Source organism: Morone saxatilis, unplaced genomic scaffold (assembly GCF_004916995.1).
Source record: "Morone saxatilis isolate NCDOM2014 unplaced genomic scaffold, NCSU_SB_2.0 Contig8, whole genome shotgun sequence".
In the NCBI taxonomy this organism is placed as follows: Eukaryota; Metazoa; Chordata; class Actinopteri; family Moronidae; genus Morone; species Morone saxatilis.
In genome coordinates this window covers 1,233,351-1,245,225 of record NW_023340257.1, presented here as the reverse complement: position 1 = coordinate 1,245,225, position 11,875 = coordinate 1,233,351, and the positions used below count along the sequence as shown (strand labels likewise).

At 44.4% G+C, this 11,875-nt stretch overlaps 1 protein-coding gene across 1 annotated transcript in view; it reads right to left on the bottom strand.

Moving 5' to 3' along the window:
- The window catches only part of phf12b (PHD finger protein 12b), a 13,032-nt gene extending 1,679 nt beyond the window's left edge, over positions 1–11,353 (bottom strand). Inside the window, exons 1-14 of the mRNA XM_035680250.1 lie at positions 10,643–11,353; positions 10,166–10,347; positions 8,271–8,343; positions 7,488–7,944; positions 6,677–6,797; positions 6,454–6,586; positions 6,190–6,354; positions 4,708–4,851; positions 2,833–3,553; positions 2,011–2,130; positions 1,628–1,774; positions 1,409–1,504; positions 699–781; positions 438–576 (exon numbers count right to left, since the gene is read on the bottom strand). Of these exons, the coding sequence (XP_035536143.1) occupies positions 438–576; positions 699–781; positions 1,409–1,504; positions 1,628–1,774; positions 2,011–2,130; positions 2,833–3,553; positions 4,708–4,851; positions 6,190–6,354; positions 6,454–6,586; positions 6,677–6,797; positions 7,488–7,944; positions 8,271–8,343; positions 10,166–10,347; positions 10,643–10,708 (2,647 nt within the window). The 5' untranslated portion in view covers positions 10,709–11,353. The remainder of the gene's footprint in view (positions 1–437; positions 577–698; positions 782–1,408; positions 1,505–1,627; positions 1,775–2,010; positions 2,131–2,832; positions 3,554–4,707; positions 4,852–6,189; positions 6,355–6,453; positions 6,587–6,676; positions 6,798–7,487; positions 7,945–8,270; positions 8,344–10,165; positions 10,348–10,642) is intronic.
- Positions 11,354–11,875: the final 522 nt, after the last annotated feature.

The window sequence follows — 11,875 nt, the reverse complement described above, 5'->3', positions numbered from 1 at the left end:
CGTGTGTGCGTGCGTGTGTATAATAACATATTGGCTGTCTATTTGCAACAGCAGCATCATGTGGAAGATTTGAGTGGTTGTTGTCTGACAGCAGCACTGTGGTCCCTGTGCAGCAGGGCTGACTGACTCACTCAGTAATATTTCTCTTATTGCTGTTGTAAACATTAGAGTGGCGGCTGAATTTAAAGACTATCAGGCTGATACAGGAACTGTATAGCTAACATGCACTATTCAGTATTTATTTATTGCAAGTCACATCGTCATGGCAATATTGAACAGTGTTATGGCAGATTCTTCTCCTAGCGTGCAGGCTTACTCCATCTACTGCTTTGGCTGCATTTGTAGAATGACAACGGCACTTGGCTGGCCCTCCGAACTGCACATACAATGAAGACTTGAGTTAACAACTGAAGAGTGTAAGGACGAGGTGTACTCACGGATGATGCCCTGCACTTTGGCCACCAAGCCGCTGGGTGGAGACGGCGAGGCTTTCTCAGAGAAGTCACACGAGTACAGGACGTTGTCCACTGTGGTGCCGTGCTCGCTGTAGTTGAGCAGCTCATAATGCTTGGTGTTCTGCAGAGGACACACACTAAACCATTTACACTGTGTCCATCAACAACAGTACTTGCAGAATCGTGGTAAATAAAAACATATCCTTGTACATTTTAGCAATACAGCAGTTTAAAAGCCCGTACCTCATCATAGAAAATACAGGCGTGTTTCCCCGATATGTAGTTGCAATGACCATAGTTTGTAAGGCACACGTCCATGTCAGCACCTTTACATAGCACATGAAATACAAAGAAATAGTGAGTTGTAAATGATCTAAGACAAATGTAGGGCTCTTTATGCAGTGCTACACCTCCACACATGTCAGACCTCAACTCACTGACATAAAATAAAATGTGCCACAAGTCACAAGCTAACAAGATTGGGAAACTCTGGTGTGAACATAAGTAAACTAAATTCTAAATGTATGCTTAAATTTAGCAAAATTATGATTTTAAATCAAAGGCTCATCAAAAGATAAAAGATTAGCTAAAAAACTAATGACTGACAAAAATTAAAGTAAATTAGCTAGGTAGTTAGCTTGGATATAACCAGCTAGCAAACAACAGATGTAGATTATCTACCTAGTTGGCCCACACTGTGTCCATATTAGCTAGCTAAGCTAACTTAAGATGTGACTAGGTATGTTGCTTTTAACCATCTTCAAAATGTGGTTGTCTTCAACACAGACTAGCCTAGCATATAGCATATCTAAGTACAGTAAAGGAGACGAGGCTTAACCCACGGCTTACTCAACTGGCTTTGGAGCCACAGAGAACCAAGTAAGGGCGGGACCTCTAGGGTGACGTTTTGACTACAACAAATAGCCATTGGGTGAATTTTTTGCATGTCTTACCAGATCCTATGTATAACGTCCTATAGCACATGCTAACAGCTCCTCCTTTTCCTGTCAGAGGGTAGAAGACGGCCCGGGCCTGTACCTTCTTCTGACCTGGTGGGAAGAGCATCAGGTTCAAATTCATACTAATTCATTTTAAACAGTCATAAAACCCACACACACTCCAATCAACAAGAAATGGGGATTGAAGTTAATGACACTAAATTAATGTCTTACTGTCGGGGCGGGGCGAAGGGGTTTTAGGGGCAGCACTGGTAGCTAGGGGAGGCGGAGTGCTGGGCGCTTTGGGGGGGAATAGCTGCTGGATCCTTTGCCAGGCGAGGAGCTTGATCATGTCTGCATCTAGTTTGTCCAGTTCAATCCCTACACACACACACACACACACCACACACACACACACACACACACACCACACACACACCACACCACACACACACACACACACACACACACACCACACACACACACACACACACACACACACACACACACACACCACACACACACCACCACTAGGCTTAGCTTCATCACAGACAATATTTCTACAATAGCAATGGTTCAGTATTGTCACATCTCTCTCTCTGAGTGAGCACACCTACCTCCATCCTCATCCTTTCCATCTTTCATGCAGCTGGACAGGTTAGCGATGGAGGAGAGAGCGCTAGGCAGCAGTGAGTCCATGAGTCCAGGACCAGCCTTTATGTCTGCTGAAGGGAAACCTGCAGGGGCAACATTTGGTCACACAACTGAGGCTGATCTGGAAGATTCTTTATGGACATTTGACTGAATGGGAACACTATTCATTCCTTTTTGTATAGTAATCTATTTTAAATGACATATTTAGAAATGTAAATGTGTTCTTGTTTGTTAGATCACACTGTTGTTTCGCTGTGACACTTTCTGAATGCAATGACCTCCCCCTCCTGGTGTTCTTTTAGCTCATCTATAAAAGCCTAAAGCTTACATACAATGACTGCATCGAATGTGAATGACAATGACTCAAGTATTGCTACAACCACAAACATCCTGAGATGAGAACAGTAATTGATTAGACCAGTGGTGGCCACCAGGGGGTGCCTCACAAAAATTGAGGCAAAGAAGAAAAATGCCCTTAAAAAAAAACCTATATAACATTGAATTCTTACCCTACTACTATGTATATTATTATAAAACATAATTTATAAGAATATACATGTCAACATATTGAAATCGTTTTTATTTTTTTTAAGGCCTAAAATTCCAATTATTAGATTTTAGACTTCTTATAACACCCTGTAACATTTGTAAAAAAATATTGGAAAAAGTCCAATACATATAAATGAGCCTAAATAAGTTCTGCTGTGATGATATTGTTGCCATCCCTAGAGACGCTCTAATGAACCTGGAAGCAGTGAGCAGTTTGCTGGCTCAGTAATGTGTACCTGGAGGCGGTGATGACGAGCCATGTTCCTGGTTGCCTTTAGGTGCTGTGTCTGAGGGGGCGCGGCTGGTGATTGAGGGTTTTTCGTCGCTGCTCATGCGCTCCTCCTGGAGCTCCGTCTGGCTCCTGTGGTTCTGCTGGCCGCCGTGGGGCCATATCGTCGGGGCAGCGGGGCAGTTTTTCTGAGCGCAGGCCTCTGCGGTGCTCTCTGGCTCCTTTTTAACCGTTTCTGCTCCTATGTGGTTTACCAGCCCAGGTGCGGGAGCCGAGTCTGGGGCCGTGCTGTGTTTTAGCCTGTGCTGCAGCACAGCCTGCCTGCAGGGGTCTGAGGCACTGTTACAGTCTACGGGTCCGTTGGCTTTGGGGGGCTGACACTCCTCTGCCAGAGGTCCGTTGGGTTTCCTACAGTTCTGACACGGTGTCGTGCTGCATTTGCAAACACCCAGCTCTGCTGGGGTTTCCTTTGAAAAAGAGGCCCCCTTGGGGTCACCAGGTGTACTGCAGGGTTTAGAGCAGGGGTCAGGGGAAGAAGTCCTTCCTAAAGAGGCCTGAGTTTTCACGTCCTCTGGAGTTACACATGATTTAGTACTTGCTTTCTGCTCAGAAACCCACTGTGCTGGCGACGTTACTGATGACACAGGGGGCGCTGTGGATGAAGCCTTCTGCTTGATGGACAGGTGTCGCATGATGCTGCACTGGAGGGCGATGACGTCCTGAAGCCACTGTTCAACACAGCAGAGGCATGTTTTACAAGCAAGCAAGCATCAAACCACTATCTCTAATGAATCCTGTTCTATCTGACAGAGACATTCATAAAGAAATCAATATCATGATTAAATACATTTTGGAAAACTTTAAAGCTAGTATGATTTTTGGGGACCATTTGTGCTCCCTCCCCAGAGTCATGTATGTCTTTATACCTCTGTTCGCTGTTTGAAGGTCCTGTATGTTGAACAGTGAGATTAGCTTGGCTTTATAAAAGACCGAACCCTCAATAGTTTTTCTGATAAACACATTAGTGTCCAAGTGTTCTTCAAACTTTGAAAAAATTTAAAACTTTTTATGTCCCTACTTTCTCAAACCACAGGCATCCATAATCAAGGCAAACCCCAGCAATCGTTCAACATACCTTCGAGCTGCACTGCTGTTAATATCACACTGTTAATAATTACATTTACTTATATGACCTTCTCTTGCAGGACCAAAACAAACTTAATGCTGGGCATAGGAAGTCGGTCAATTAAGGGAACTTGGGATCCTAGTACCATTTTGCATCTTCATACAGAAAGCGTGTGCTATCGGCCAGTGCACTTCAAGCATTGTTAAGATGCAAAATGGTACTAGGATCCCAAGTTCCCTTAATTGACCGACTTCCTGTGCAATGTGTCACTCTGCATGCTGTGCTCAGATTATGAAAAATAATTAACAAGTATGGATCCTATATATATATATATATATATATATATATATATAAAAAAACACTTTTTATAATAAATAAAACAGGATAAACGGATATTTATATTATTACTATTATTTTATTTTTTTTCTAGAAATATGTGGCAAGCCAAACTGAACCTTATGGCAGGACAACTGTGGCCCACAGGTTCCACTTTGGGCAGCTCTGGTCTGCAACTGTCATGTTGCTGTAAAAGCTTTAGGACGGGTTTTCTGGGGCGCCCTGATAGCTCACCTGGTAGAGCTGGCACCCCATGTACCAAGACTGAGTCCCTGCTGCAGCGGCCATGGGGATGGGTCCGACCTGTGGCCCTTTACTGTGTCATCCCTTTCTATCTCCCCCTTTCCTGTCACTCTTGAGCTGTTCTATCGAATAAACACAAAAAAGCCCCCCAAAATATGTGGCTTTCCCTCTGCTTACCTCCTGCTGCTCGGCGTCTGTGGTGAGGTGCTTTGCGGGCTGATGGTCGGGAACGCCGCTGCAAACCAGCTCCAACTGGCGCACCCCTGCAGGAAGCAGCATGGAGGGAGGATTCTGGTACTGGGACTTGATGGCATCTGGGACCTGAGTCCAAACAGTCATTGTTGGAAAGAAGTTGAACCACTTGAGCAGGGTATATCACATAATGATTGCGTTTGGGTGTCCTGTCCAGGTCGATTAAAATCCCATCACATTTCATTTCTGATGCTGTGATACATTTAACACTTCCATCTTTTCTGTTCTGTCAGCACTGAGCATTTAGCCACAGGAAACCAAAACATGATCAGTGCATAAGAATCTATCAAGGTTCCTACACATTTGCTCTTTAAAAATTCAAGACATTTCCATGCTCAAGATTTTTAGACCGTATCTGACACCTGAGTACAAATAGCTAGATGTTTATTGTGGAAATAAATGATTTTAAAATCCAACATGTATGTTAAATTCTGACTATGTGCTATTTCAGTGTCTGTGCAGCCTTTATTGACTGTGACCATGGAGATGATGATGAACAGTCATAAAGTAAACTTCTCTGATAACTACATCTATAGAACTCATGAATGTTCAGAAAAGACCACACCCTGCACTCATCTCATTTCCGCTCAAAATATACTTAAGCACACCTTATCCGTTCACTCCCTCCTTGACTCATTTTCCACATTCCTCCCACCCAAACCCTTTCTTTTTCTCTCCCTCTTATCCAAATTATAAATACAGGACCACTGGGACTCCTACAATAGATCGAAGAGACAGCTCCCCCACTCAGTCTCCCAACCCACTCGGTTCCCTCTTACATCGCGCCAAACCCCTCCATCCATTCATCCATCCGCCAACAAACCTTCATCCCATCATCCCCAAACTCTTATCCCTTCTTCTCATCATCCCTTCATCCCTCAACCCTCGACCCCTACCCTCATCCCTCAGTATACCACATCTGTTCACATTCGTTTCTTTTCTTATTTCATACATTCGATGCTGTGGTCTTTGTTAGTGAATATCTGATTCTATGTGATCCTATGTTTATGCAATTCAGATATTTTCTTTCAAAATAATCTGGCTGTGGATGTCTAGATTTGGTAGAGTTTTCTGACACTTGGGGCGGAGCTGTTCAGCACTGTGTAGGAGTGTACGTCCAGTTGCACACCAAACTTCTCGCCTTGCTTTCCATGACATATGCGGTAAACACTGTGGCTGTGCTGGCTGCCTGCTCCAATCACCATGGAACACACTGCCATATTGCAATTAATTGTGCAGCCCTAGTAGAAAGCCTGAGAATCTCAGTTATTGCAGGAATCCATTTTTCCCACCACTGTTTGGCCGTTGTATTGAGATTAACCCCACCCCCTGGAGAAGCACTAAAGACAGAATACAATACGCAACCAGTAGGCGGTCTACACCCTCACACTAAGGCTGCCAGTCTACCTTGATGGTCGTCTTGTTGTGCTGGTGGGTGGTGCGCCGGTTGGGTGCGTTCTGCCGATGGACTCTTCGCAGGAAGTCCAACTTTACGGCGTGCTGGGACATCCTGTCCTGGAACTGGTCAAAGAGCTGACAGCGGTTGGACAGGCTCAGGCTCCTCTGATTCAGCTGGAAATGGAAAAAGAATCATTGTGTGGCACCGGGTTGGCCGAGACCAACTGAAACAAATCAATGTGTTTAGGTCTGAGCCAAGACCCTGCCTCTTACCACTAAGTGCTCAACATGGTTTGGACACATCCATTTTCCAGCCGGTAACGCTGTGAGTGGAGGGTCCAGACAGTCCATGTGGAACAGCAGGGGACAATAGTCGCACTGGATCAGTGGAGCCAACCTGCAACTCCTGTGAGAGTAAATACAAAAGAAACCAGTAAATGATATGAAACACTTCAGCTGTGTGTCTTTGTATGTACAGTAATCTGGTAGTTCTAACCTGTTGCATGAAAAGCAGACTTTGACTGGCAGAGGGACCAGACCATTGGAATCTAGTTCATGCTGAGGCCTCCTGAATGGTTTTCCTAGTAGCTCCTCTTTTCTCCTCCGTTTACTGCTGCCTAGGAAGCCAAACGGGTTGGGAACAGTTGAGAAACAATCCAAAACAGATATCCTTACGCTGTCAAAAGTCAAAAATCTGAAATGCTCAATTCATTACAGGACACATGTGTAACCAAGGCGCAGTATATTTTATAAAGAACTTTCCACAATTTGCCTCATCTACTTCTAGTTTGGTTTCTGTGATATCAGAAATGGCTTGACTCTCACCAAGCAGGGGTGTTGAGCTCGGGATCCAACAAGGGGTAACAATTAATCACCATTTCTATAAAGCCTTTTTGGAGCTTTGAAAATACAACAATAACAACAAAGTATGCCAAACTGAGATTCACAGGAATTCTTGGCAGTTTTCTAACTGGCTTTTGGACCTAAAAATAGGTTACCAGCCCACAGACTTTTGACAACCAAGTTTCACCTGTTCACCCGGCCAAGAACAAAACTCTGAATTATTTACTCACATTTACATTTTTCAATAAACCCCCCCATTGATAAAAATGATATTTGTTATGGTTTACATATCATATATATTATGTATGTATATAGGTGTATATAGAGATACACCTAAAAACAACATGGACTGTGTGGCTACCTGTGGAGAGCCATGTTCCCCATGCTTATTGGCTCTTTTTTGAATCCTAGTTAAAATAAATCATTCAATCAGTATCATTTAACATTGAGAGTTTATGGCTGACCTGGCAGTGCAGTGGTACAGGTGAGCTCGCTGGGCAGCTGGAACTGCGTCGGGTTCCTCTCCATGGCCGCTGCTATTAGCAGCTGAAAGGGCCTCTTGAGGAGGCGTGGCGTCGGAGCTGATAGCATAGCACCCTCGAGCTCTGCACCCTGAACTTCATCCTCAGGCTCCGCTGCCTCCTCCTCGCCATCATTCTGCTCCTCCGAGGGGGTTGGGGTGGAAGAAGTGTTGGAGGTGGGCGTCCCGGGCCGGCTGCTTGGCCTGCTGCTGGTCCTGCGGTCCAGGAGGCGCACCTGGGCCACTCGTAGACCTGGCCCCGCCGCTCCGGCTCCTGGAGGCAGACCGTCGAGCCGCAGTGGGCCGGCATTAAGCTCCAGCTCAACCGCCGGGGACCCAGAGCGCTTAGAGGTAGACCTCTCCGGTAGGCCGTTGGTCTGTTCTGACTTCTGCTCTCGCTTCTGATGGAGCAAACAAAGACCAAAAGACAGATTTATCAATCCATATAGCACACAAATACTTCTCTCCACAGTTCAACAGCGGGATTATATAACACCAGTGGAGGACTGGATGTGGATCCACAGCAGCTGCTACACCAACAAGACAAACAGATCAATATCTTACAGCGTGAAAAGTTTGTTATAACATGATGTTTTTCATGTTATAACAAGATATTTTCATATTGTTACAAACTTATCACAGTAGAACAAGAAACTTTTCTTCTGTTTTAGGTCATGTTATAACAGGATAACTTATATTGTTATAACAGAAAAGACTTGCCGCCCACCTTTTTTCGAACGTTGCAGCGATGACACATCCATTCCCCTGGGGGAAGCATTTCTTCACTAAGAGGTGGGTTGCTGTAGGAAGAAGATAAAAGACAATCATCAGTGACCAGGTCGATCATTAATGCAGGCAAATGAATACACAGTATCATTTAACATCATATATGTATATATATATACACATATACATATACATACATACACACACATATTTTTTTTTTCTATTCCCCAACAAGTAACATTACAATGTTGCTTCAAAATAACAATGAAACCCTATTGTTTCAAAGACTACAAGCATTAACAAACCAGTTACCACTCAGCTAGTAAACTCAACCCCCCTCCTCTGTCTCCATCTAGTGGACTGATAGTTCCATTACATTCCAGAAAAAATGCCTGACAATGATGTGCACAGTAATCTCATTGACCAATATGTTTCCATTTTTATTGCAACAGCTGGGACACGATTTAACATCCATGTGAAAAGATTAAAAGATTACCCACACATAACCAAAACTGTGTATTTTCCAGTTAAATGACCATAGCAAATTGCAGCATAATTCAAAGCAAAACATGCTCAGACTGACAGAATTCAAAAATGCTGTCATGGTAAAAGTGCCAATGTGTCAAGTGGATGACAGAGTAACTGTGAGCCAAGGAGGGCGATGTCATGATGGATGGAACAGGTAGGACACTGAAGCCTGGACTGCCAGGACTGATATACAGCCTACAATCTTCCATTCACAAGCAAAGACGAATCAAAAGTTGCCCTGTGTGATACCACCTTTAACATAATACACACTGATGCAGCAGTTCTCTTCCTAATGTACAGTCTTATAAGATAAGAGGATGAAGCCATTCACAGACCTGACCATATATGGACAAAACGTTTCTGTGACAGTCTGAAAGCAACCAAAGTTAAAATAATCATGGAGCAGATGTTTAACGGTGAGCCCCGCACAGCGGCGCCGGATAAACGCTACAATGGGACGACCTTTTGTAACATGTCCACAACAAAAACACTGCCCAGCCGCTACTCCATCTCAGCAAATGACAAAAACATTACGTTGTGTTATTAGTGGACCCCTTTTTTTCCCCTCAAAGCTGAATTTTAAAGGTTGGTAAGATGGCGGTGGCATAGAAAAGAAGAGCAGTGAGGTCGCCATATTGTAAACACAGGCAGCCTCGACTCCATTTTTAGCAGCAGCAGCTCCGCTGGCTGCGGCCGCGACAGGAGGGGAGGACCGACTGCAAGCTAGCCGCTTTCACACACAAGGCTACATTTACACGTCTCTTTTAGCACTTATATGTCTTATTATGGTGCATTTTCATTGACAATAACTAATGAAATTATGTCCTGCGTAAACCCTGCATCTACCACCATAACGAGACACCACCACTCACCATCTCATAGCACACATTCTTCCCCAGCAGTAAGGAAACATAACGGTTAGCTAACGTTACTTCAAGTTACTCGACACCGACAGATGGAATTAGCAGTTGCCGTCTCTGCCCACAAAAGCCTATTCAATAAACCAAAGTTTAATGTTCACCATCGCGTAGGTATGACAAAAAAATACGCTGGAAATGACTACAATGTACTTTTTAAATGTATTAAGGTGTTCTGATGAATTCGGCATGTGAACTTTACACACAAAACTCACTCTCGCCCTCCTCGGCTCAGTTGTATGGGAGAATACAGTGTGAAGTGTCAATGCAAAACCAAGCACAACAAAACTTCATCAGGGGAACAAACCCTCGCAGTAGTTAGCATTCGGCATCGAACTTGTACATGCAACTAACGGAGAGTTGCAGCCCCTGGTCTGTTTAGCATGCACTCATGCGTGCATAACTTGCCCCTGTGAGCTCTGCCTCCTTTGTTTAAATAACTGTAACTTACCAGCACTGGAGGTGGAAGGCTGCAGGACAGTGGTCACAGCAAAGCAAGTCTCCCCCCTCCCGGCAGCTATCGCAGGTGTCGTGGTTGGTGGCCCTGCCGCTCCTCCGGACGTCTCTCACCAACTTCCGACTCCTCTTCTCCACCTCCTCGGACTTCGGGGGCGCCAGCAGTGTTTGGATTTGCTGTAAAAGTTGTTCGGTTGTTTAGTATGAGACCACTGTCTGATTGCTTGTCTACAGAGTTGGCAAATAAGCAGCTTTGAACCCGCTGTGCCATTCCATGCTAAGCTTGTGAAGAGCGGTAACTTGTGGCCTCCATTATCAACCTGAGCTATTAAAGTTAGCTAGCGGAGAAATGCTTGACAGCAGGCTATGGTGGGCTGGCGATAACGGCAATTAATATAATGGAAAACACATTTAGGCATAAGCAATAAGGGATATTTCACTAAATTAAGGCCTTCGAGCAAAGCAACCTCACCTCCATTAAGCCCCCTGAGGTATCCAAATCGTACACAATCGTCGGGGTCTCCATTTTGTCCCACATTCATCCAGGAGCAGCTCGTTGCAAAAAGGAATCTGGGGTACGAATGCCCACCAGGCACACAAATATGAGAGCAAATCCCGCAGTGAATCTCTCGTTCCGAACGTTTTTGACCAGCGGATGGCTGGCCAAGCGATGCTAGCTATCGTTAGCTGGCTAAAGAAGCTAAGACGTCAACCAGTCAAGGTTGTGGAGCTAGCGGACTTACTAGCTTGTGTTTTGGGCCCGAAAAAGACAACAAGTCAACGATAATCGTGTAGTTGCAACACTGACGCCTTAGCACCGCTTCTTATAAGCTGGCACCAAGAATACACGCACTATTTTATACCGATAGGCTGCTGCTGCTAGTTACAAAATCCATCTGCGGCCTAGCTGGCCAGCCATGATTCTTGTTTCTGCTCCTGCAAAAAGGAGCCCTGTAAATCTGCAAACCCCTCCGCTCCCATTGTCAACAGAAGATGGAGCTAAAAAATACTGAAGGAAATTCGGCGTGTCGCGGTCCAATGCACGTTTCCGTTTGCGTTCGGAATGTATAATCCTCAAATCGGGTATATGTAGATGCAAATTTGGTTGATGTTATTGTTGTGAAAAAGGCTGTGCATCTACACTGGCTGCTAGCAACATCCTCTACCAGTTGGCGCAACCGCGAACCGCCGGACGCGCATGCGCACAGGAACGGATATAGATAATTACGGTCGGGGTACATTAGCTACATTTTAAAAAGGAGCGAATAGATTTTGTACATTGTGTCCGACTACTGTTGCACTGTAATTATACTAATAGATATGAGCATTCAGGTCACAGTCTACTTCTCCTACTATAGCCATTATAACTGTCTCTATGAGCGTAATATCAACTGCTGCTTGTATTAATAGCCCTATTGCTAACGGACGTTGCTGATACTGTTCTCACATTACGCTAGCTGTTACTGAACCATTGTGAGTACTGTAAGTCACTTCTACAATGGAGTTACTACCAGCAGCTCGCGCTTTCACTGGCACAGCTACAGTAATGTTTTTTTATGGAAGCCCATGTCTGCCATAAAGGCGAAAAAAAGATTCTATAAGTAATTATAATTAGAAACCTTCTCAAAATATTGACTTAGCATCTCAAAACAATGTCCATTATTTTGACAGCATCTCAAAATAATGACTTAGTATAACAAAGTCA